Source organism: Trachurus trachurus (genome assembly GCF_905171665.1).
Source record: "Trachurus trachurus genome assembly, chromosome: 3".
Taxonomy (NCBI): domain Eukaryota; kingdom Metazoa; phylum Chordata; class Actinopteri; order Carangiformes; family Carangidae; genus Trachurus; species Trachurus trachurus.
Window position 1 is genome coordinate 24,066,737 of NC_139893.1, and position 25,331 is coordinate 24,092,067.

At 40.3% G+C, this 25,331-nt stretch overlaps 1 protein-coding gene across 1 annotated transcript in view; it reads right to left on the reverse strand.

The window, feature by feature from the left end:
• cdh8 (cadherin 8) overlaps nt 1-25,331 on the reverse strand; it is a gene marked incomplete at both ends in the record, with an annotated part of 94,340 nt that overhangs the window by 8,021 nt on the left and 60,988 nt on the right. The window contains 5 exons of the mRNA XM_083969279.1: nt 287-423; nt 8,490-8,737; nt 14,618-14,805; nt 15,064-15,231; nt 22,440-22,559. Of these exons, the coding sequence (XP_083825405.1) occupies nt 287-423; nt 8,490-8,737; nt 14,618-14,805; nt 15,064-15,231; nt 22,440-22,559 (861 nt within the window). The remainder of the gene's footprint in view (nt 1-286; nt 424-8,489; nt 8,738-14,617; nt 14,806-15,063; nt 15,232-22,439; nt 22,560-25,331) is intronic.

Genomic DNA, 25,331 nt, shown 5'->3' on the forward strand with positions numbered 1-25,331 from the left:
TTTGTGCCATACTATTGAAGCGATTAAAGAGAGATGGTTTACAGAGCGCCATACTGTCGAACCAGAGGATTGTGTGCAGCAGGTCTGTGATTCCTTTTGACAGAAGTCGCTCAGAGGAAAAAAAAGATCTTGTACGTGAACCTCCTGCAGTTCTCCTTTTTTTTTTTTTTTCTTCAAAATTCGCGTGCAAATGAGTGTCTGGAATTACACTGATTCTCAAAATAGGAAATTGTAATTCATGAGGGAGGATTTGTGCGCACCGGGGGGAGAGGCACATTCTACTTACTGACTTCTGTGGCGGTTACTGTGATGTTGTGCCACATGTCTGTCTCCCGGTCCAGAGGTTTAGCAAGTGTAATCTTTCCATCGTCCACGTTGATGTTGAACTGCCTCTCCAGGTCTGTATGCCGATCGATGAAGTATCTGCAGAGAGACAACCGATTGTCAGAAATTTGAGCTAAAAGAGTTCCTGAATGGCAGCGCTAAAGTGTCTTTAGGGGCTCCTTTGGGTGTTGCGGCTAATGGGACCTTACCCATTAAGAGAAACCTGTAGATTAATGCATATTAAAACCAGCAGGAAATCAATAATTATCATCTGAGGAGTAATTACAGGCTTCACATGAGCAGCAGGAGGCATTAAAACCTGATAAGGCCCAAGAAGCCCCCCTCCCTCGCAATCATGGGTGACACCCCCACCCTCCTGCACAAAAAAAAGAAAAGACCATTAGTAAATGTTATGTCAGGGTAAGAGATGGGGTGTTGGTAACCCTGTTTGGGCTCTGTCAACACTCAATGGCTCCCGGAGGCTTTGCATTAATGAGTTAGGACAGCACTGTGTCACACAGGGGCTCAAACAACACAGGGTGGGGGAGGGTGAGAGAGGGGATAATGGATGTAATGGAAATGAACCACTGACCGGTCTGTTATGTGTGACCTTGTATTGTCTTAGGGGAGAGCTTTTTCTTTTTTTTTTCATTGTTGTTTCAAATCACAGAGTGACTTTTGTGTCAATAAAGCAGCTCATGTCAGAGTGAATCAAACATGGTTTCAAAGAAAGCATTTGACAAACTGTTTCTCGGCGACCCTTTCCCTGTGACACACTGACGTTTTGAGACTTGTAGAGTCTTGAAAAAATAAGAAAAGAAAAAAAAAATACAGTGGCAAGACATAAAACTCCCCAGAAAAAAAGGAAGAACTCCAGCAGCGGGTATGAAATTGGAATGCACATAAAAGAGAATTTTCCGATGCCATTTGAAGTTGTGAAATCGCTCTTTCATGTTGCAACACGCGCCGCGCCAATTCTTGGGACGAGCCCACACAAAACTGACTAAAAAAGAATCTGTCATTATGGGTCATCTTTGGTTTCACACATTTCATTAGCCATTATATGTGACTTTCATAAACATCCTACTCACCCAAGACACAAGGCCACAGTGATTCACGTGAGCTAATTACAACGTGTACCGTGCACAAGTGTTTTCATACCTCCAGGACAAACTGTCCCTTTTCCTCTCTCTCTCTCTCACACACACTGGCTCACTCCTACATTACCACAATCTTTTCCCCCTCTTTCTCACCAACAGAAAGTTCTTTTTCCCCTCTTTTCCATCCAGCTGGGTCTCAAGCTCTCCCTAATCCAATCCCTCTATCCATTTTTTTCCACTCCCTCAGACCCTCTTCTCCACACAGGCATCACTCAGGCACCAGACGCCCTGCTGACCCCGTCTCTCTTCCCTGCTAACCCTGGGTCTCCCACCATCTCGCAGCGTAACCGCTCATCCCTATCAGTGCAGACCTGTTGGCAGAAACCCTGCAGTATTTATATGAGAGGAAGGAGAGAGAGAGGGGGGGTGGAAGCAGGAAGGGATGAAAAGAGAAATCGAGAAAGAGCAGCAGAAAAAGACAAAGACAAAGTCACAACAACAACAATTTATATGAAGGAGAGCGCTGCTTATACAAGAATGGCAAGAAATGAAATAAATAAACCACTGGCCCAGATTCCAATTGTTGGGGAGATGTACCGAGCCGTGACATTTCCATTTTTGAGATGAAATGGTGTAAAATCCTCTAGACGCCAGGCTGGGAGAGGTCCATGAGGACTCTTCTCCCCCCCTCTTTCCACCCACCCTCCCTCTCTTTTTCTCTTGCCCTGCAGACGCAGAGCACTTTTAAGACAGGCAGACAGCAGCAAACCACCTGGGAGCAGCCTCTCTCCTGCAGACTGAGTGGATCCCAGTCAAACGCTGACAGCCTCACGTGGAAGCGAGGAGACAGACCCTGAAATGTTCTGCCACCTGTCACTCAAACTGACAACGTGATGTGAAAAGAATTAAAAGCAAATAAAAAATGATATCTGAGCGTAATACGTGCGCAGTTTTCTTGAGTGTGATGTGGAGAGTGTGTGCAAATGTGTGCCTCTGTATGTATGTGTGTGTGTGTGTGTGTGTGTCATCATCTCATTTTACCTTTGCTGCACTTATTCACAAGCTTTGAAACAGCATTGGACTGACCTCAGCCTAACAGTCAAATATAACGTTAGAGGATGTTTGTGCCAAATATTTCACAGTAGAGTAGTTCTCTTACAACTGATGCAAAACACGTCCAGAAATATCCAGCCTCAATATAAAACAAACATGATAACAGATGCATCGGTGTGACAGACGCTGCTCCATGAATGAAAAAAGTAAGTACAAGCTGTAAACGTTTACATGACACTTGAAAAAAGGAATTATGGCCTTAATCGGTCAATAACTGGACAACTAAGGTGCATGACTAATACTAGACTGCTCGAGATCCAACCAAAATGCCCAGATAATGCAATTGGAAACCAATTTTCTTCTGTATGTATACGCCTTAATCTGACTGAAACTGGACAATGTATGTGTGCATGCTTCACAACAAGTGATACGTGTATCATAGAAACCGGCCCGAACCTGGACCCCCTCGAAAATGAGATGGCACATCTCAAGGGGCTATCCTGTAAAATAAAATCATAAAGTCAAAAAAAAGAGTGTGATGCGTCACCGCCGATTCAGTGCATTTCATAATAAACAACACAAAGTACAGTATAACCAGCAAGACGATGTGGAAGCCCAAGGCCCGACCCGACCCGAGTCATTTGTAGTATGTATTTTTGCCCTGTGCTCATTCGGGCTCTCAAATTACTTACTAGGTGACGGAATAGGTTAACTGGACAGGGTCCGTATAGCGATGCATATCCCCACCTATGCTGAGGAGGCTGACATGTTTCCATCAAGTATTTGATCTTCCCCCGTTGCATGTGAACTGGGACAAGGACAGAATTCCGATGAGACACCACTGTGCATGCAGACACACGCAGTGATATTGTTTCTCTTTTCCCACACTCATTTATGATTCCTGCTGAGTTTTGCACTGCATTTGTCAAAGATCACTTGTCAATCAAACATTATGGCCAGAAACTCTTGTCCATTTGAGCTTCTCCATCAATCTTTTGTCTCTTTAGACACGGTGGCTATCGTAGCTCATACATCACCCCTTGACTTTCTTTTCCAATACATAATGAGTGTGAAATCTTCCCCTTGGAATTATAAGGTTCTATCTGACATTTTCGTCAAAATTGAGTTATTCACATGTTCCAGCTCTGGTACTACTTATTAACATAACAGGATGTGGTTTTTCAAGTTTTATGTATTTTTGGTCATTCAATCTGGAAAACAAAAAGGTTCTATCTACTGTACAAACTCAAACTCTATCTTGGTTTTCTATACAATCTGGTCAGAATGCAGATAGAACCTTATAATTACAAGGGGACGAAATGGTTATTTACACCAAAGACAAATCAGACACTGGGCAGCAAGTGGAACTAAATGTGCAATAAGAGTTTAACTGCTACAGTGCTGCTATATTAATTAGTGACACATACTGCCAACTCAGGGCTGTTTTATATTGATGTAACAGTCTTTCATCTTTAATTGAATTCTAAAAAAGAGATACTACCACACAATGCCATAGCAATTCAAACATTTGCCACTATCAATCTGGTTAATATTTGGGGTCTCTCAGTGAATAATATTTTCGAAACAACCTTTCTCAAAAATTCCTTGAAATTGAGTTAAATCAACATCAACGACTGTGGCAACAAGCGTTATTAATAAATGCTAAGCATAATTTATCAGTAGCATCCTGTCACAGAGGTAAAGTTATTCAGCTAGGAAACTGACTTAGTAATACAAAAACACAGATTTTGCTGTTAGCCACCATAAGACATTGGTCATACTGGACCAAGCTAGACCGTATCAGCAAAACTCCTTACCCTATTAAATTTAGCTTTACACTTGTGAATTTAACATTTCCATAGGGAAAGGAATGAACCTTAATTAGCCAGAAAATGTACATGTATACTAAAACATACTAAACAATATGCACTATGCCAGTATATTGGTCAGGCTCTATTTAGCAAGCTGTAAAGGTTAAGCTGCCTTGGAAAGGTTTCTATGGACATTTGTGTTTCTGCTTTTTCACACCTGTGCATGTGTGACAGTGGCTGCGGGGTTTTTATCTCCATTAGAGTGTGAATGTGTGCATCTGAGTGAATGAGTGCCTGTACACGTTTGGGAAAGAAGAGGTGAGAAGATCAAGAACAAATGTTTTTTTTTTTTTGGTTTTGTTTTTCCCCACAGAGAACAAAACGCCTCTGCGACATTCCTGCTTGTTATTAGGTCAGTTATTCCACTGGGAGGATCACAGATGTAGAACTAATTTTTTTTTTTACCGTCCACTGAATGCTGACCAGTTGTGTTTTAACACCACTTCTCTATTCAGGTTGGATCCCAGGCATCTTTTATTTTTTATTTATTTTCTTGAGAGTCCAAAGTTAAATATCAATAACAAAATCTACATAATCAAAAAAAAAAAAAAAATAGAAAAAGAAAAAGAAAAAAAGATCAGTATGTTGACATTAGATTTCCATTCATTTCAAAGACATCTCCTTCACATGACTGCTTGTATTACCATATGCAGCATGTCAGCTGTCAGCTGGGCTATAACAGCATAAGAAAGCACCCCGAAACAAGCTTTATCAAGCACTATTACATTCCTGCAATTCCCTGCAACAATAAATGAAGATAAAACAGAAAGAGAGAGAGAGAGAGAGAGATAATACAGACTAAGATGCACGCCAATATATGTTTAAAATCCAAAGCAGCAGCAGATTCTGGCAATGCTTGTCACAGTATCAATATTTTGGAATAAAATACAGTCCCAGCTATTGCATGAAATCCAGCAGTTCGTGTCAGACAGCTATAGTGACTGCCAGATGTCACATTGCTTTTTATTTGTGATCAGTCAGGTAGAAAACGACAGAGCACAGGCTCCAGAGAGAGGCAATACTGGGGGAGTATTTCATGGAGTGCACCTGAAACGTTGTTGGTTGGATGCATTAAGTACAGCTAAGGGGTTGTTTGTCTCCAGAGTGCAGAGGACATGGCAGCCCACCAGAGCACTCGCCCCGAGTGGTTTAGACGCAGACTGGTTTGGTCTGGTCCAGCTCGGAGGGATGGGGGTGGTGGTGGAGGTGGAGGTGGTGGTGGAGGTGGGGGGGTTGGGGGGCAGAGACAAAGAACGATTCTAATCAGAGTCACTCGACTTGAGAGCTGGTTCAGATGGTGATCAGATGAGCGTTTGCAGTAACACTGCCATTACCGCTCTGCCACTCCAGCACTAAAGATCCACCCTCTCTAACTATAGCCTTTGTTTTTGGGGCCTCTTCTTTTTTTTCTAATTTTAAAAACACTAAGTTAGAGAATAAGAGACTCTAAGAAAGAGAGGGGTGAGGAGGACAATTGGAGGCTGATAAGTATAAATTACGATTAATCCAAGTGTAAAAACCAACACCCTGCATGTACTTCAGCTGATATATTCACTTTTAAATCTGCATTGTTTTTCAGCTTTTTTCTTGCTTTTCTCAAATCTTGAAAAAACAATTAAAAGGGCCATGGTTCCTATTATTGCTGCTTACGTCTTTTAAAAAAGTTTAACAGCTGAGAAATATGTTTGGTTTTTTTAATATATAAAAATAGCTCTTTTCCAAGTCTGCTTGCTTCCCTATTCTGAAGTATGTCACCTAAACAAAGACCAAAATACCATTTAGATCTGCAATGAGTAGTGGATTAATACAAAGTGGGGCCTTTGAGGAGGTTTCTGTGGCTTTATAACCACTGTTTCATCATACTATATTTTCTCTTGGTCACTACATGTAGCCTGTTACCTTTGTATTTATTTATTTTTGTTGTTGTTAGTTTGTCTTCTTTTTTGCTGTCCATATTGTTTATTCACTAAATTATGTTTGATGTCTCAGTAACCTTGGGTTCTGGGTAAATGTGTTTTTTGAATCATTACTCCAAGAAATATAACTGGGAGTTTACTTAATAATCCATATAATAATAAACTTAATGCACTGCAAAAAAGTGTAAATATTTGGGTTATTGATGATGGATCTCTTGTGCAGATTTTCCAGTATTTGGAATGTATCTGTTCTCGTAAGGGGAATTACTGAGGCTACAGCTTTCTGTCAGCCAGTATATGTGGAGGATTAAAATCTTCCAGACTGCAATCATTTTATCAGCCGAAAGCTCAGAGTTACAGGCTAATACAAACCCTGGCTAGAAGTAAAATCAAATGGTCTTTGGTGAGGGTGATTCATCATATTAAGCCCTCCATGACAATAGTTTGTTTCATCTCATCCCCCCACAAAGAAAACACTTGACATCTGTGATAGATCACGCTCATCTTGAAGATTTGCAGCCAGGGTAAAAAAAAAAAAAAAAAAATGTACATTTTGGACTTCAAGGAAAATCTCAGAGATAAAGCAATTTGTTGTGACAAAATGCAAACTGGCAAGTAAATGTCTGGTTGTGTGTGTAATCTTTGAGGACTTGTTTTCCCTGTTGATCAGTGGTTTTACAGGAGTTGGCAGATGATTAATGCAGCACTTCTGTCAGCCACTCACTCCCCTCTCCTCTTTCTCCTGGAGAATAGAATTGGAAGTTTGAGAATGAGTTCAATTAAAACAAATGTAACAGCTCTTGAGAAGATGTTTAGAAGGGTCCTTTCTGTTTGTCTGACTGCAGTTTCTTTTTTATTGGCCTGACACTCACATAAAGTCCTTGAGCACTAATCCATTCTGGGGGAAAAAGAAAACAACAAACAAAAAAACAAAGTGCAGAAATCATTCAATTGGTGATTAACAGCAACTGAATGACCTAGGGAAATATGAAAATATGAACAATCAAGATAAACAGACTGCAAAAAGGCAAATAGCCTTCTGCACTTAGATGGCAGCCTCTGACTCAGTGTGCTGAAAACATTTAACAAGTGCCAAGACAGGATGTTGATATCTGGACAGTTTCATGGCAGCAAATGTGTGAGATCGTGTCAGGAGTGTGCTGCCATCTGCATGCACGCTCATTCATTATTCAACTAGTTTTTCTTTCAATAACAGTGAAGGAGGGAAAAACAAGGCAGTAAGGCAAATATAACTAGTTGTTCATACAGCAGATAATTCAAAAGAATATGCTGTTTTCAGATGATTCAGTTTAATGATACACTGGACTTTTGTACGCTGTGTTTTTTCCTGCTTGTTTCTCTCTAAAAATCCAGTCTTGCATCAACAGACTTAGAAGCACTGTGACATAGAATAAGGACAGAGAGAGGTAAAATATGTCATTATACATGAAATATACTTCTCCTTTTACCAGGGGAGGGACATCGTGCAACCTCAGGGCTCAATTCCTCCTGGCAATCTCATCACTAAACATGAGGATGCCACCAGAAAAGGAAAAAAAAGAAAAAAAGAAACGGCTCTGCTCTATAGCTTCAGCCAATCTATGAAACCCAGCCTGCTCTCTGCTCGCCATGCAATTACACACAACCTGTTGAGTGTTGTCCCGGGAATGTGGTCAGCAAGTCGCTGGAGAATTAATGAAATGCCAAGATGGAGGGAGAGAAATTGCCTGTATAACCTATCCTCAAGGTGCCCTTGTGGTATTTCCAAGAATAAGTCACACAAGATGAGAATATAGCAGGGCTAGTAATACAGTGAAAGAGAAAAGTTGTGCAGCCTTCAACTCATAATCTACTTGTTACAAGCTTTTTTTCTTTTTATACATCTGTGGAAATGAGAGTGATCATTGAGGCTCTTCCTCACTGCCAAAGACACTAGAGCAGTCTCCAAAGGTCACGGGCAGGCATGAAGAGATTTAATTGCGTGCCTCAGAGTCGACCCTTTTATTAAAACAAGTCATTACAGCCTGAAAAGACTCATTTGTTAACCTATTCTTTCCATCACTTCTTGTAGCTGCACTAAAAGGCTTTTCTCTTTTTCTAGATTTGTATTAATGAGTTCAATCAATAGCAGATGGTTAAGTAGTAAAGTTGTTATTATAACTTATTATTATAAGTTGTTATTATTTTTTTTAGCAGGTTATTGTGAACTGTGTTTATTCTCATACCTGACGAGACTCCCAGTAGAATCTGGATCCCTGGCAGTGACCGTCCCTATGACCGTGTTGATCGGGGAATTCTCATTCACTTCCAGGAAGTACGCGGGTTTGGAGAAAACCGGAGGTTCATCTGAGTCTTCGACAACAATCTTCACTGTGGCTGTGTCTTTGAAGGGCCCGTTGCTGCTGGGCTCTGAGCGCATGTTGGTGGCCTCGACTTTCAGTGTGAAGGCTCTCTTGCTCTCGTAGTCTAATGGCTGTGAGGGAGGCAGAGGAATGAATGATCAAAAACTGTTTCAATGTGCACCTGGGATGTAAAAGCACTCACACTCACTCCACAGCATTTATCTGATAGATGTCCCTATCAAATCAAGGAAACATATAATGAGCTCATGAAATACAATGTATTATTGCAGATTAGTAAAAGGGTTTTTCACTCATCAGGAAGGATCTAATGAATGACACTATCAAGTTTCATTATAGGAAGTGTATCCAGAGGTTTTGGAGCCTGACTCATACCAGGAACCACAAGTAGGGAAGGGAGCTGAATGTCTGCTGCCTGATTGAAATTATGCTTTTTTTCTGTGACTTTTAAGCCACTGCCACCATTTTAAGCCACCCATCATAAAGCAGTTAAATTTACTTCCACCTCAACCAGCTACCAGATTAGATTAGAAACACTCTAACAATATAAAAGAGGGCCATTCTGCATAATGAGTACTTTTGACATTGCTTTTAGACTTTAATTTAAAGGTCCTATATTTTACATTTTTCTGTGTTTTATATCAAAGCTTTGGTATCCTCAAACATCACACTGTAGTATTACATCTCCTCTCTAAGGCTTCTCTCTGGAGCTCTTGTATCAGTGAGCCAATCAGCTCAGAGAGTCTCGTGTTGTGATATCACAAATTTACAGAAGTCCTAGCAGCTGGTTTTTAGGCTCAGTGTCCGAATGCAGGCTGTACATTTCTCTGTGGACTGACACTTTGATACTTTCACAGTTTTCATACAGAACCTAGTCCTGATGAAAAAAATTAAAGACCTGGGAATCTACCAATAAAGTATCATACCTTTAATAAAACCTGTGCAGAGTACATTTATGTATAATTAAGAATAATTCAAATATTTTCTGATTTCTCTTCTAAAAATAAAAGAAGAAAAAAACATGATCAAGAATAACTTTAAAAAGCTAAAATCACAGACCCAGGCACACTCTCAACAGGTCATAACATCATATTAGCTAGCAGCCAACGCTGGGGGTTAGCCTTTTAGCAAGATTATGTTTTTTTTCTTTTTTTCAGCACTTTCACAAGACAGCCCGCAATGTATGACAGTCTACCTAATTTTGCACCTTATCCACACTGCATTCCTCACAAGAGTTTTGTATTGCACTATGCAGCAGATATCTATTTTAATTTGATTGCTTTTGATCAATCAGTTGCAATATTTCTAATTTTTTAGCGCTGAAAATGTTTTCCAGCTTTTATGGGACAAGAAAACATAAAATCTCCCTGCTAACAGTGTCTGTGACAGCAGATTATTTTATAGTCCTATCAAAACCAGCTCACATCAAATAAATAAGCAGGTGCTTAGTGCAGGACATGTGATTGTGTGACTGACACATCTGTGTAATCTATGTTTTCCATTGCTATACCATGTTTCTTTCAAAGATGGCTCTTCATTAATATTTAAGAGGAAGAGGAGAGTTAAAATTTTACTCCTCCGGCATCTCCGAGGACACCCCAGACTGTCACAATTTCATTCGGAATCACCTCTGGTCGCTCTCATACTACTAGAATAATGGGATCAAGTCACTTCCACGCTCCATAACCAGGATTTATAGGGAAATCAAAACTGGGCCTTGCCGCTTGAGGGGATAGAAGCTGGCTTGGGGAGAAGGCGAGGACTAAGAGGAAGGAGATGAACAAAACGAGAAATGTATTCAGATAGAAAAAAGAGGACGAGACCAAGAGGAATTGTCCCTGAGGTCAGACGAGGCCAGCGCTGAGTGCTCTGGGGGCAGAAGGGGGCATGTGGGTGGAGGGGTGTCTGGTCCAGCTGCGAGACAGTAGCAGCAGCCGGGGGGACGGAAGAGGCGACCCAGGGCTTTGACTTCCACACTCCTACACTCCTGGCATCAGGACACTAGTAGACAGACCTAAGCCCCTGAAGCCTCTCCAAGCCCCACTCCTCCACAGTCAGAGAAGCTATTTGGAACACTTTCATTATTAACCTCCCCTTCCTCTCCTCCTCCCTCTCCTCCTCACTCCTGACACCCAACCCGCCCTCTGTTTCTTTTCTCTCGTGCGTTCTGATCCTGCCGTCTGTGCTGAGAAAATTCAGAGTGTGGCTGGACCTCAAGCCAATGGATTAATTCAGAGAGTAGTGGAGAGTATGAGACTATAAGGTTGTGGCTGGATAGTCTAAACCATGTGGAAATGGTGAGAGGACGAAGGCATAGGTTTTAATATTAATTATTATCATTTGAAAGTGATTTTTTTTAGTGTGGCTGGCTGACACCCAGCTGAGGCCTTGCTATCTGGTAATTCTCTGTTGTTTAATTTCTTTCTTTCTTTCCTGTGAGTATTTTTATTTTTTTGCCATTCATTTGTGCCATTGATATGAACACACTGGATACTGTGCAAAATGGAAGTGATTTTTGTCAAAATTAAAGCTGCATCATCCAAGGAAAATTAAAGCTGCAAAGCTGGAACATTATAGCTGCTTTTTGTTTGTATTTTGCCATTTACCAGAGCAAGCTGTAAACACAACATTCAGTATTCGTTTTTAGCTCTGTTTTGCTTTATTCAGCTGTTAAATGGATGGTTGTGGGCTGTAAAACCAAAACCAAGGGCAAAAAGGATGTTGAAACAACCCATAGCTGATGATTAATCCCTGTGGGTTGATCCCTTTAAGTGACCAATTTTCATATTGCATCATAATAACCTGATCTATTGTCAATATAAACATATTGAATAGTGCAGCCTGAGATTGAAGAATATTTCCTTGTGAGATGTGTTTCAGCTAATGTAGCAAATGACTTGACATTGAATGCATCCAAAAAAGGCTTATGTTATTTTGCTTCTCCCTTATCAAAATATTTCAGTGTTATTCCCACTTGACACCATTGAGAACAAGTCATTATATTTGTTCCCAGTGTCCTAACAAAGAGCTGAAAAGGAAGGGGGTGGGGGGCTGGCATATTTAATTACACCAAATCCACTTAAATGGTTTAAGGAAAACATGGCAGTAAACAGCTCCTTTGATTAGCTGAGTAGAGTTTGATTTAAATAATTTTTCAGTATTAATTACAGAATCAAATAAAGCATCTATGCAAGCCACTCTTTTAAATACTGTATGTTATCCTTGCCTTGGAATCAGGATGCAAGTCATTTTTTGACCCATTCAAATTATTAATTCAATAAACAGAGAGCTTTGAATGAGTAATCCAGAGAGAGCCACTTTGATTGTTATTAGTATGCATAGTGATACTGTTGTACAACTACTGTTGACTATTAAAGAGTTTCATAAGGTAAAAAAAAAAAAGCAATTAAGCTACTGCATGTAGCAGGTTTGGGGGAGTTAATGTTGTATATCTGGTTAACATTCTTGCATAATGTTGGTAAACTACATGGCTTAGCTGAATGAGGTTACATTTCTCAACAGTGGCAGCAACAAACCCGTTCTTGTTTCTCCTGAGTAGACACCCCCTGCCGCTGTGTCCCACACCACAACCCTGCTGTGTCATTCTTCGGTCTCTCTCAAGCGTTAGCATCAAATCAGTATGTACACAGGCCATTTAGAGACTTCAAAGTTCAGCGTTGGCTGCAGGGGTGAAAGCTCAGCATCCCACTAACATCCCTCGACAGGCCTGGGGGCTGGGAGATAAAAAGCTTAAAAACCCAAACAGCAAAGAATCTCTGCCCTGGTTTGTGCCTCTCCAGCCTCAGTTAGATCAATATGTTTTAACCTTGCCGCAAAGGATCTTTAATAATTTGAATTCCGCATTAGATGGCAGTTTATAGACCCATACAGCTGTTGACAGGGACAGGGTGTGTTGGAAAAAGAGCCATGCTCACGATTAATCTTTTCTTCTGTTACCCTGGCTGGAGGATAACAGTGGTGGTGGATATAGAACAAAAACAAAAAAAGTGACAGCATTACAATTGCTTCTTTTAACTCACCCAAACTTGAGACCCTGCTCCCTGCAGGGGTGCAAAAAGAAAACACTTAAGTGTGCAAATGCCTTGCTACTCTCCCAACACATTATCGTCTATCTTGCTTTAGCGATGTAGGCAACAGACTCAGGCCACGGAGAGAAAACCGAGGAGACATGGGGAGCCTCTCTGCGGGACACGGAAGTGGAGGTTGCCTAAAAGACTAACACATTTGACATTTGCTTTGTCAACACTAAGAGATTTTATGACTTTGTGTCAAGTTTGTTCTGCAGCACTGATGTTTTCTTTAGTGGCAGTGAATTGTAGTCTCGCCAGACTGCCTTAGCTCGTATACATGCCACCTCCCACACAGTTCATTGTTCACACTTTGACAAAGTCACACCACATGTCCTTGGGGTAATGTCATTTTACATCACAACACAATGGCATTCCATGTTTGAGTGATGTATAGCTGTTTTCTCCAGACACTGAACCAACCATGACTCAAGACTTGAGAACGCCCATCCATCAATCATGCATATGATTCAATATATGTAGACATCCCCTCCCATGCAGAGCTTCTATAGACTTGGAATACAGAATACATATATAAATAACATGTTCTTTGGCATCTTTGATACCATGTGCTCAAATCACAATTAGATTTTCCAGAGATGTCCTTGAGACATAGTTTCGTCTCAACTTTGCTTGCCGGTCGCAGTGTTATTAAAATGCATTGTGGTTTTCAAATGTAAATTTCAGCATTGAGCCAAACATAGGTTTGCATGCAGTAAATGTCTGCAGGCAGCAGATGGTGTTCAGGTTAAAACTTCTACAGCTTAAATCTAGGCAGAAATATTCTTGCTTCATACCGTGCTGCAGGTATAGAGACTCATCACAATGAGTGAAATTGTGCGAAGACGACTGAGAGCCCACATGTCTTAGCCTTTCGAAATTACCTGATGAAAACAATGCTGCTAATTCAATACAGCGCTTCACCAACAACACATTGCACCATGTCATTACGTGCTAATGTGTTTGCCTCAAGGTGAAACAAAATCAGGTTTTATGACAGGAATGCCGCTTCTTTGCCTCGGGACCACACACCTGGGAATATCTAGATGAACAAATTTAATGTCCATTGTCTTTTCTTCTTGGAACAAACACTGCCAATGTACCCTTGAGTGAGGCAGTTACCCAGCAACTGCACTGAATAAGTTGCTTGGCTGAGCGCAGTGGTGGAAAAATGCATCTCTTACATGTGGATGTGTAGAAGAAAGTCGAGTCCATCTGCTCTTATGGCGATCGTGATGTGGGTGTCGGCAAAACAGACTTTAACCAACATTTAAATGAGAGCTGAACACATTTACAATAAGTAGTGGTTCAGTATAAAGTGTATCTCAACAGACTGCAATGAGAAAATAAGTGTATAATGTATGAAAAAAGCGATTCAAACTTCTTACAGTATTTGTCTAGTACCTATGCCTGCTAAAATATTCATCCTTTATTTCAAGCATACAGCATCTGAATGTCATGTTTTTCTCAGCCATACTTTGAATTCATACACACACAAAAAAAAGGTTTTAGAATATACACAGAAAAGCAAATGCTCCTTTAGCTCCTAAGCAACTCGGCTCCTTGTGTATTAATATTTAATGCTACACTTTTGAGTGAAGCCTGCCTGAATGCTAAGGGAGAGGTGGTATAGAAAAGACTGGGCAATCTGGCCTAATGTTAGCATGCTATCTAGCATGACATTCATGATTCTATTTAATGGAGTATTTGCTAATGTCTTCGAGTGATTACCTGTAGCAACTTCACATAGCTGCTACCTTTCTAGCCAACATCGGAAGCTGCACCTTGTCGCCACTGCAACTCACAGCCTTGGTGTGTTTGACAGTCAGTCAGTCAGTGACTCATAAAGAAAGAAAGCGTTAAGGGGTGACTTCAGCCATTTCCAGTGGAGTTTCTAAATCTTACCTTTTTCAGACGGAGAGTCCCCTCCTGCGTCTGTCCATCTGTGACAATCTCAAATATGCCTTGATCATCTCCGTCGATGATGTTGTATGTCGACTTGGCATTGTCACCAATGTCTCTATCATTTGCTTTCACCTTGCCGCCTGTTTTCCCTAATGGCAGGTCTTCAGGTATTATAAACTCGTACAGACCTGTGGAGGACAAGACATAGCTCTAAAAATGTTGATCAAATTAAAGAAAATTGTGGAAGCATATTAGAGCTCTGTATCATCATTAGACATAGTGGCTATAGAGAAATTAGCTTCTGAGGAGGTTGTTTGATGAAATTTAGAAGATAACATTTATTTTTCCCAATTATGACCAATCAAAGAAATACTCATTTAGAGCAGCAGTAATTTGCCTCACGTCGCAATTCGATTTGTGACATTAAAGGACATGAAGTTACTCACTTTTTGAAAACTTTGGCGGATTGTCGTTTATGTCTGTGAGTGTGACGGTGACTGTTGTCGTTCCAGACAAGCCCCCCATGTGTCCTCCCATGTCCTTAGCCTGAATGACCACCAGGTACTCCTCTCTCATCTCCCGATCCATCCCATGGAGAGCAATTTTTATGGTCGCTGGAGGTGGAAACAGTTCATCGCACATTAATGCAATTATAAACATGAGTGATATACTCTGCACATCTTTTTAATGATGCTCATGAGGCTATGCACAGGCAAGCGTTAGAAAAAAAATACAAGTCATACAGTAACCTTCATGTACACCTTACACTCAGGTTATTATTTTAGACCATGACCTTACAAACCAATGGCTCCATACCAAGCAGGGGAGAAGAATCCCCTGCAAGTTTATTCTCTGAAAAAGCAAGTCTCTGTGAGAAAGGTGGTCATGGCTGAGGCAGCCCCAGCACTGAGAATCAGCTGTGTTTGTTTTCAAATGCGTTGTTTCGCTGTCTGCAGTCATTTGTATTCTGATTGAGTGTGAATTATGCTGTCTGTCTTGTATAATCTTGAATATTGTATGCAGAATGGACCTTATTGACTCTGCCACAGCGCTGAATATAAAAAGGGCTCAGCACCGGCATATACGGATAATCCACTCAGGAAACAGAGGCCCGCAGGATCATCAAATGAATATAAAACCCCTCATAAAAGCCAGGCTTTGGCATGACACCCTGCCTCGGTCCTGAGCTGCCTCAGACAATGAGAATATGCTTAGCTATGATGAAAAACATGGGAGGGGTTAGGATGTTGTCTGTGCCTCCATTTTCTATTCTTGAGATATATACTCCTACGAGATGTAGCACAATTCCAGGGTCAGTTTTTGTTTTCGAAGGGCAACACTGATGATCTAACAACTAGAGGACGTGAAGGACAAGAGTTGAATATAACAAAATAATTACCTCATCAACAAGACTGCTTGGGGAACAAGCTTTAACCTTGTTCAGAAAACTTAAATAATAAAGTACAAGAAGCATTTTTTGTTGTTGTTGCTTTTACTATTGTTTCATTGACATTTTTTTTTTTTTATCCTCCTCTAGCATTTCATCTTGCTGTTGCCAGCATTTTCAATATACAGTAGCTCCATGCACCATTCTCATCTGCACATTAATGACCAAACAAGCAACTTTCTTACAAAACAATGGTGTGTTCGGTCACCGTGGGACAACAAATTACTTTGGAGCACTCTGTGACACTAGTGCCAGAAACCACAACTCTCACACCAAAGACCATAAGTTGACTTGCACATGTCATATTATTTGGGAGCTTGTAATTCATTCACTTTTCCTGCTTTTCATTCAATGTTTTTATAGGGAGAGATATATGTGTCTCTCAGGCTTCTCTCAGGAGTGACAAGAGGTCATTGATCCAATCAGCTCAGAGCCTCTGTTTTGTGACTTTGCAAACTTACCTAAGTCCTGACTACTTGTTTTGAAGCTAGGTTTCTATTAGCCTATGCTGTGTGCATTTCTCGGTGGAGTGATACAATCACAGTATTAATGTAGAACCTAGATCAGTTTTATCATTTAAAAACAACACAAATCTTTTTTCTTTTTTTTTTGGATAAAAGGGGCCTTTTATGTCTTTGTGGTCACACCACAAAAGGATGAAAAACAGTTTAAATCGCAATTAACAAAGGAATGTAGTGAGTGTATAATCCTACATAGACACTGTCCTTGCTTTGTTCCATCTGCACACCTCAGCAGAAATCCCGACCCATCAGAGCAGGCTATGTTTTTCCAGTCCTCAGCTGTCCACTTTCGGTGGGTCTGTGCTCACAGCATCCCAAGATTTCTGTTCTTGGCTGACAGGAGTGGAACCTGACTTGGTCTCCTGCTGTTGTAGCGCATTCGCCTCAAGGTTGGATGTGTTGTGCATTCTGAGTGGTTATCTGAGTTACAGTAGCCTTTCTGTCAGCTCCAACCAGTCTGGCCATTCTCCCCTGACCTCTCTCATCAACACAGCATTTCTGCCCACAGAACTGCTGCTCACTGGATGTTTTTTGCTTTTTCACACCATTCTGAGTAAATAAAAAAAAAAGAAAAAGAAAAACTCCAGAGACTGTTGTGTGTGAAAATCCCAGGAGATCATCAGTTTCAGAAGTACTCTGTCTCGCCTGCCACCAACAATCCCGCCACTGTCAAAGTCACTGAGATCACAGTTTTTCCCAAATTCTGATGTGAACATTAAGTGAAGCTCCTGAGCTGTGGCTGCAGGATTTTATACATTGCACTGGTGCCACATGGATACCATTTTACACATCAGCACAAAACTGTAAATGCTAGTTTAAAATGTCACTGTTAAATATGTACCACTTTGCAAAGTGTACCTAGCCACTTATTTCCTGTTTAACCATATAAAGCAGTAACTTCAATGGTCCTAATAGGAGAAAATGTAGACCCTGGAATGATCGATTATTAAACAAGGAATCAGAAATTACCCTCAGCAGATGGGATAAGTACTAAGTCCTGGTTACTGAAAATGCAGAACTGGCTGTATATGCAGTGACGACATGATATGTGCAATGCTGCTTACAGAGCATACACAGTGCATTTTCTCACATGACCTTGAAAATATAGATAGGATACATTTCTGGAGGTGAGTGTGCAGAAATATATTATTATATATATTATGACACTAGTTTGAGCAATAAAAAAATATTATTGGTGTACATTTAGTGTGAGCTCTGACTGGCATCAATGTGGTAAACCTACCTTGCTTTCAGTCACATAAATGGATCCATAAATAAAAACAGCAACACAAATTTGGAGTCTTCTCTTGCTCATACACACACACACACACACACTTGAACATATTTCAGTTATCCTGCTAGGAGCAACACTCTCATCTCTGTTGATCATCGTTAATTATTCAAATTAATTCCTAATCACTGAAAAGGGAGGATAGACAAACACTCATTTCCATAGATATTTGCCACAACTTTTTTTTTCTTCACCGACCATTAACCAAGTGATGAATTGGGGCATGATGTTTATTTATTTATTGAATGCTTTTCATTTCCAATGTGGTGTTATAAGTGTCAAATGCATTCTAATGGTTGTTTTCCTCTTACCTTTTATTTTTCATTAACATTCATTAAAACATCTGGCTCACTTGAATGAGCCATCTGCGCGTGCTCCCGCAGTCGCACAGAGCATGAATGCTAATCCTTAAACTGGCCGTTTAGTGTGTTTTCTATAGCCATGCTACTGGTGCTGATGCCTTGAATGTCAGGATGCCTATAACAGCGAGGACGAGCCCAAATTTCTATGTGTTGAAGCGAGCATTCATCCTAATTATGCACATAAATTTTGAGCCTGCCTTTCTTTCGGCTTGTTTATTGTGTGCTGTTTTCCAAATTGTGAGTCGTCGATTTCCATCTCATTTCTTATTAATGTAATTTCACCATTATTTAATCATATTGCTTACAGACACATGTTAAAAAGTCAGCTGAAAAAGCAATTAAAGATCCAATCTGGAATCTGTTTTGAGATAACTTTATGCATCATGACGCTGCTGAAGAGTTTGCCTTATGAAAGGAAGATGCAATTATTATCATTATTATTATTATCATCATTATTTTGAATTCATAACACAGTGATGTTACACAGCAGCGTACGAGTGCTGGCCCATTTAGCATTTAGGACGACCAATCAGCTGATGGAAAATGCGCAACTCAGTGACGCAAAGCTCCATTTATATGAATCATCTTCTTTAATAATGAATTCCATGTGACCCTTTGTTGAATCATGATAATATTGAGTACATCATAATCAAATGCAGGGCTGTGGCATTCAAACCATCAGATGACCTGGTTAAACCAGGACAAATACAATAGAGAAACCACCATGTTTGTCTCAGTGTCCCCAGCCACCTACGTGTGGTGTGTAGCCCACACTTTGAGCTGGGAGAGGCTCCATGTGCATCAGTACTAACTCAGCACCTTCCTGGTTGACTGTAGCTGTGGTGAATTTATTATGTAGATTCCAATCACCCATTGGTAATATTGTGTGTGTATATGATTCTTTTCATTTGTTGTGTCATTAACCGTTGTCTGACGAAGCCTGACGAAGATCTCTGTAAGATCAAATGTTACATTATTAGATCTATTGGAAGCCGCTGTGTATGGGGTTAGTTATTTCCATTTCCCTCAGCAGCTGTTTTGTTCTTATTCAACCGATTTTACAACATTTTTCTCCCACCAAATGGCTATACTAGTTCATATTTTAATTAAAGCTATACACTCCTCAATTTAGCTATGTAGACGCTAGTAACATGTGTTTTTTTGTTTTTTTTGCCCCAGTGTAGTGTTTGTGTTTTGAAACATAAGTGTGCAGCTGCAGAAGGAAGGAGGTAGAGAACAGAGCGGGCCTGGGAGCCAAACTGAACAGCAGCCTCATGCAGCGATAATCCACAAGCATCTCAAAAAACAGATGGGCTGAGTTACCTGCAGTCCTGTTGTTGTTACACAACTTTTTTTCAAAGCTATAACCAACACGGTCAGCTCCCTTTTAGCACGCATTTGGTAATGCTGTCCCTTCTGGGCTTGCTAAAAAGGGGAGAGGTTATCTAACAGCATCGACATACACAGTACATATAGTAGTTACACACATTAACAGATCTGCTGTGTGGTCGTCTGTTGTTTTTTTTTTTGTGTGTGTACCACAACAGAGTAAGATTACCTCAGGTGGGCCAGCAGGTGTGAAAGCTGTTGCATCTCCACCTGCTGGAACCTGTGCAACTTGTAGCACCTGCAGGCATTGCACATGCATATTGAAAAGCCACCCTCTCACTCACTGCTGTCATCTCATTCTCTCTGTCTCTCTTCCTTTTCATTGAAATCCACAGTATTGGCAGCACGGAGACTTATACTGCCAAAACTCAGACAAAATTAGAAATCAATAGAAACTAATGTGAATCTAATGTTGATTAATTTTAATGAACTTGTTGGTAAAATCAAGGTGCTGCAGGTATAGGAAGATCCACCACCCTAAATGTCGTCATAGAGTAATTTCTGTTGATACACAACTGAGTGTTCATGTATATTCATGTAATCAGGATGTAGATGTCTTGTTGATATTTAGGTGTCACAGTTAACCAAGTAGCCAAAGCCTGATTTCCTCATAGACCCATCCTCTGAGAGCCATCTCCTAGAAATCATGCTTTGCCAATTATTATGTGATGACAACGTAATTGTCTGGATTATATTTAGTGGCAACATAATTTCTTAAATGAATGACACACTGCATTCATTATTTGAATCTGTGTCACTAAAAGATGGTTGTTATTCTAGCATCACACCTGAGCCCAGAGCTCACCAGGAAAATATCATAACTTTGATAAACTGTAAATAAACGTTTTCTGTATGAACCCAGACATCGATCTGCAGTGCTTACAGTTCCTATTGTACTGAAAGATTGGATATTCTGATGAGTAAATGCATTGTTTTTTGGATGTTTAACTAATGTATTTAACTTTTTTTCCATTTTTGCTCTATTTTTCGAGGATTCTGGCACAATTTCACCAACTCTTTTTTTTTTTTTTACAAGAATATTACAAATCTCACAGGTGCAGGTAGTCTTGTGCATATTGTTTTTTTTCTTAAGTATATTTTTGGGGGGCATTTTTGCCTTCATTGGATAGTATAGAATAGAGAGACAGGAAATGGGGAGGCTGAGAGCGGGAGTGACATGCAATAAAGGGCCGCCCAATGCAGGAATCAAACAGGGGTCGACTGCAGCAAGGACTGTAACCTCTCTATTTAGGGCACCTGCTCTACCAACTGCATCACACAATGCCCCAACTTCACCCCCTATTAAGGCGCATGGGGAAAAGAAAAAGTCTGGAGAGGTCAGATCTCCAGCAACACTTATTATGGCAAGAATTTCATTATTAGGTCAATGAGCCTGATGAAGGCCACAAGCCAATATGTTAATTAAATACATTTCCTTCCTCTAAAACCTAATCCAGTCAGCGTTCTGATGCTGAGGACACGGCTTGGCTGCTGACCCTTAGCTTTTCTCTGTGCATTTGTGCTGTTTCGCTGTCAACAGCGGCACTATTGTTTGTTTTTCTTATCTGCTGCTACCTGCTCATTTGCACTATTGCATGTCGTACATCTTGTCAGGTTTTAATGGTGTGTTGTGTGTTATGCAGATTATATTTATATTTACTGTATTTGGAGAAGACAAAGATAATTTTCCACTGAGGTGGGCGATAAAGTTAATCAAACCAAATTAAATCAAATTAAATTAAATCAAATGATGTTTCCTTCGGATCATACTGTGTGTGTGTGTGTGTGTGTGTGTGTGTGTGTGTGTGTGTGTGTGTGTGTGTGTGTGTGTGTGTGTGTGTGTGTGCATGTGTGCGTTTGTCTATGTATTTGTTTTTTAGAAAAAAATGGACAGCTAGAAAACATTTGGACGGCATTGTCAGCAATTGTAACATTGGTAAATTATCTGCTGCAATATAGTTATTGTCTGATACAGAGTTGCTGATAGATTGTCAAAACATTCATCATCATCAACATTCCTTTTTTAAACTTTGAAAATCTTAAAACTTCATAATTATCTACTGTACACTGTGTGCACTTATAGCCAAATACAGTGTGTACACCCATCTGTTTTCCTGGGATGTGATGCACAGCTGGCTCCTGAAAGCATTAAAGAAGGCATAACAGTTAGAGTAAGGTTGGATCCAGACACAGTAGGTTAGGCCCTTCTAAAGTAAAGTTAGTGTTGTTTGGATGTACTTGCCTAAAGGCTTGGTCAAACACTGATAGCATGCTATTTGACCTGAGGTGACTTTGTAAGCTCATTTATTTAAGTCAAAGACAGTAATGAAAAAGGACAATGTTTAAATACTAAAAGGTTCTGGCCTAATGTTCCTGGTCTTGTCTAGAAGAAAGAAACCATTGAAATAATCCTGAGATGTAATCGCTGTCTTACTGTAAAGCCTATTTCTTTCCTTTTTGTCCCATCATGGGCGTGGCGTTAACTCATTACATTTTGTATTACATTATGCTCTCCATTGGTTAGAAACAGACAAAGGATTTGCACACTGTATTAATAGCTCCCATTACATTTAATGAAGCAACGTTTCGATCTCACACAGATCTTCTTCAGGCTTTGTCAGGCAAACAATGAGTAACAGCACAAAGAGCTCCGTTGTTAGGCCGCCCTATAGAGGTGTCATCCTTTTGTGTGTATTTTTTTTCAAGTCATTGAGATTATATTGGTCTTGTCTGTTATTGTGTTGTTTGACATGTTGTGTCCCCTGTCTTCAATCTCAGCAAGAAACAACAAGTAAACAACCACTGTACATACCTGAGTTAGGGTCAACAGAAAAATATGGTTGTCCCTCCAGTATACTGTAGACCAGCTTGGCGCTGTTCCCATACACTGGATCATCAGCATCTGTAGCTGTTACCCGGGTAACTGGGGTACCTGTGGGGCAGACAAAGAGAGCTATGAGTAAAGGGAATCAGCTCTACATTTCTGTGAACTACACTTTCAAAGTGCCGAACCAATCAGGATAGTACAATCATAATGAGACTATTTGACCGTGTGTGATTTAAAAAGTCCTGTCTCATCTGTGTCAGACTTGCATTTGAAATGCACTGCCATCACCTCTCCCCCTAATATGTGAACTAGTATGGCTTGTTTCACAATAAAAAAAAACTTGCATAAATAATTCAGAGTGATGTTCTGTCTTAAATTTAATGCAACAATAACTTTATTCACCAAATTCCACTTTAGAATTCATGGCAAAAAGTCATTAATTTAATTATTTATGTTTTTTATTTTACTAATAGTTTCTTGACTGATTTTTTATTATAAAATTTAAGAAAGGCCTAAATGGCCTGTCCCAAACTGAAGGCCAAAACTGTACGTCTGTATATGTCTTTTGTCATGTGTTTGCACAGTTCTGGCCTCAAAGTGTCAATTACTTGCAGCAAAATGTGACATGGCTTCAGATAACATATGGTACACTGGTGGTTTATCCTACCTGAGCAAACCAGTGGTGTCTGTGCTGATTAGTCACCTATAGCCTCTCCTAATACTAGCCGGTGCGCAAATCAACACAGACGTGATGGATGGGATATTACACCGCAAAAAGAGTATCTACAAATATACATCGGTAATTTTTTTTTCCACAGCTGCTGGTTTTCAAGACCTTTTGAGTATGCACACTAACAGGTGAGTTGCAGCAGCAAAATACTGCATTGAAAATAATAAGATAGTGTAGGTCTCTGAGCCTAATCACATAAAGCATAATAACAATAGGCCTAAGCACTGAAGAAAAAATACTTCTGAAAAGATTGAAAGGTTTGGCAAATGAAGTCATATCTAACACCACTATTCCTTTAACACAAGTGCAATCAGCCATTACCTTCACAGCAATAATATTCAGTAACAGAAATTAAGTGCTTTATTGAAGGTTTGTGGGCAATGTATGCAGGGACCTTCATCAATACACTGGCTCTGCCAAACGCTCAAGGCAAATCAGAAAATAGTGAATTGAATGAGAATTCAATCCAGCATTGACAGCTCCATTATGTGCTGCTGAGAAAAAAGACTGAATACAAAGTGACTATTAACGCAATTAAACGTTGAAATTACAGTGACCCTGCTCCTCATCAGTCTCCGCGTGAGGGAGTGGTTGTTTTGGGGGGGGGGGGGGGGGGGGGGGGGGGGGGGGGGGGGGGGGGCTGACGTGCTGACAGCGAGCAACGCGCTAGCAGGAAGCTACAGATGGTATGGTAATTGTTTCTGTGAAAGATGTTTGGAGGTGTTCTGACAACAAAGGGAGATGTCCCCCAGTCGCAGACAAGCCCAGGTCCTGCCACAGGCGTCGAAGTCTGTCCACCGTAGACAAAAAAGGCTTGTAGTAAAGAGCTAAGCCAAGTGTGAGTTTTGGCTCTGATGCTGTGATTCACAGGCTCCGGTCTTGAATTTAAACATTTCTTTTTTTTAAAAACGAGTGGCAGATGTGATGGAAACACATCTGAAATTCCCTGCAAAGTTTGCATCGTGTCGACCTCAAAATTACATCTGTGTTCTGCTGTTATTCTGAACCCCCAACTGACCTGCTGACCAATGTGATGCACAGCAATGATTTAAGATATACCAAGTTCAAAACACATGTCAAAAAAAAAGAAAACATTTCCACCACAGCAAAACAGCAATGGCCTTTCATAATCAACAATTCACCAAAGATGATTTTCTTTTCAGATCCACATGCCACCGTTTCTGAATTCAGCTCCCTCTTTATGCCGTCAGCTACACGTGTCTGCCATTGATTAATAGTCGCTGCTGTGTCTGTGGTCCTGCAAACAGCAAAACAAAGCAAATGCCACCTTTACACTCTAACTGGAGTAGGAGTTTCACTGTTGCAACCCAATTATTTCACAGTGAGAGAGCCTCAAGTGGTCCTCTGAGACAGAGGTGTTCTAGTAATTCATAGTCTTATCATGACCTATGCTGTTGTGTTGCCAAAGCTTACCTTGTAAATTTCTTGCTGCTTGTTATATGCTGTGCCTTTTACGGTGTTTAGATCACCGCAGATCAATGGGCTGCTTTTGTTTCTGTGTTTCTACTGTGTCTCAACAAAAAAAGAGCACATTATTACTGGATGTCAGCTGCTGATACACTCTGAATTTTCTCTGCCTAGATCAGTTACTCTCAGTTTACATGGGATAATAATAAATTAAAGAAAAATAATTCCAGTGATTTCACGGTATGTACTGTATTGACACTGTGCATAATTACACTGACTGTTGTCACAACACAATGCCTCTTTGTAAGACTTTAACCACATCTGCTTTTTCAATTTTACCCTGAAACCTGGCAGCATGCACAAATTTCCACAAACGTGTTAGATAAGTAAATAAAATATCAAACAAATTGGTTGACATAAGGTAAGAAAACGTAATTACTTGAATTATATTTCACTGATGTGTGCAATAATCCAAATTGGTGCACACATGCAGTAATGCTAGGAAGCAAATTACATCCTGTGTGCCATAGGTGTTTGCCAATTGTCAAATGAATAAAATGAAGGACAGCTAAGGAAATTGCACCTCTTTTTTCCCAGAGATACAGTGCCTTATCTGCCTTAAAGTTAAATTACTACCACTACAGACGGAGAAGGCAGCCATCTACACACCCCTAATTATGAAAAGTACCTTCGTACTTCTAAAAGGTGTCTGACTATTG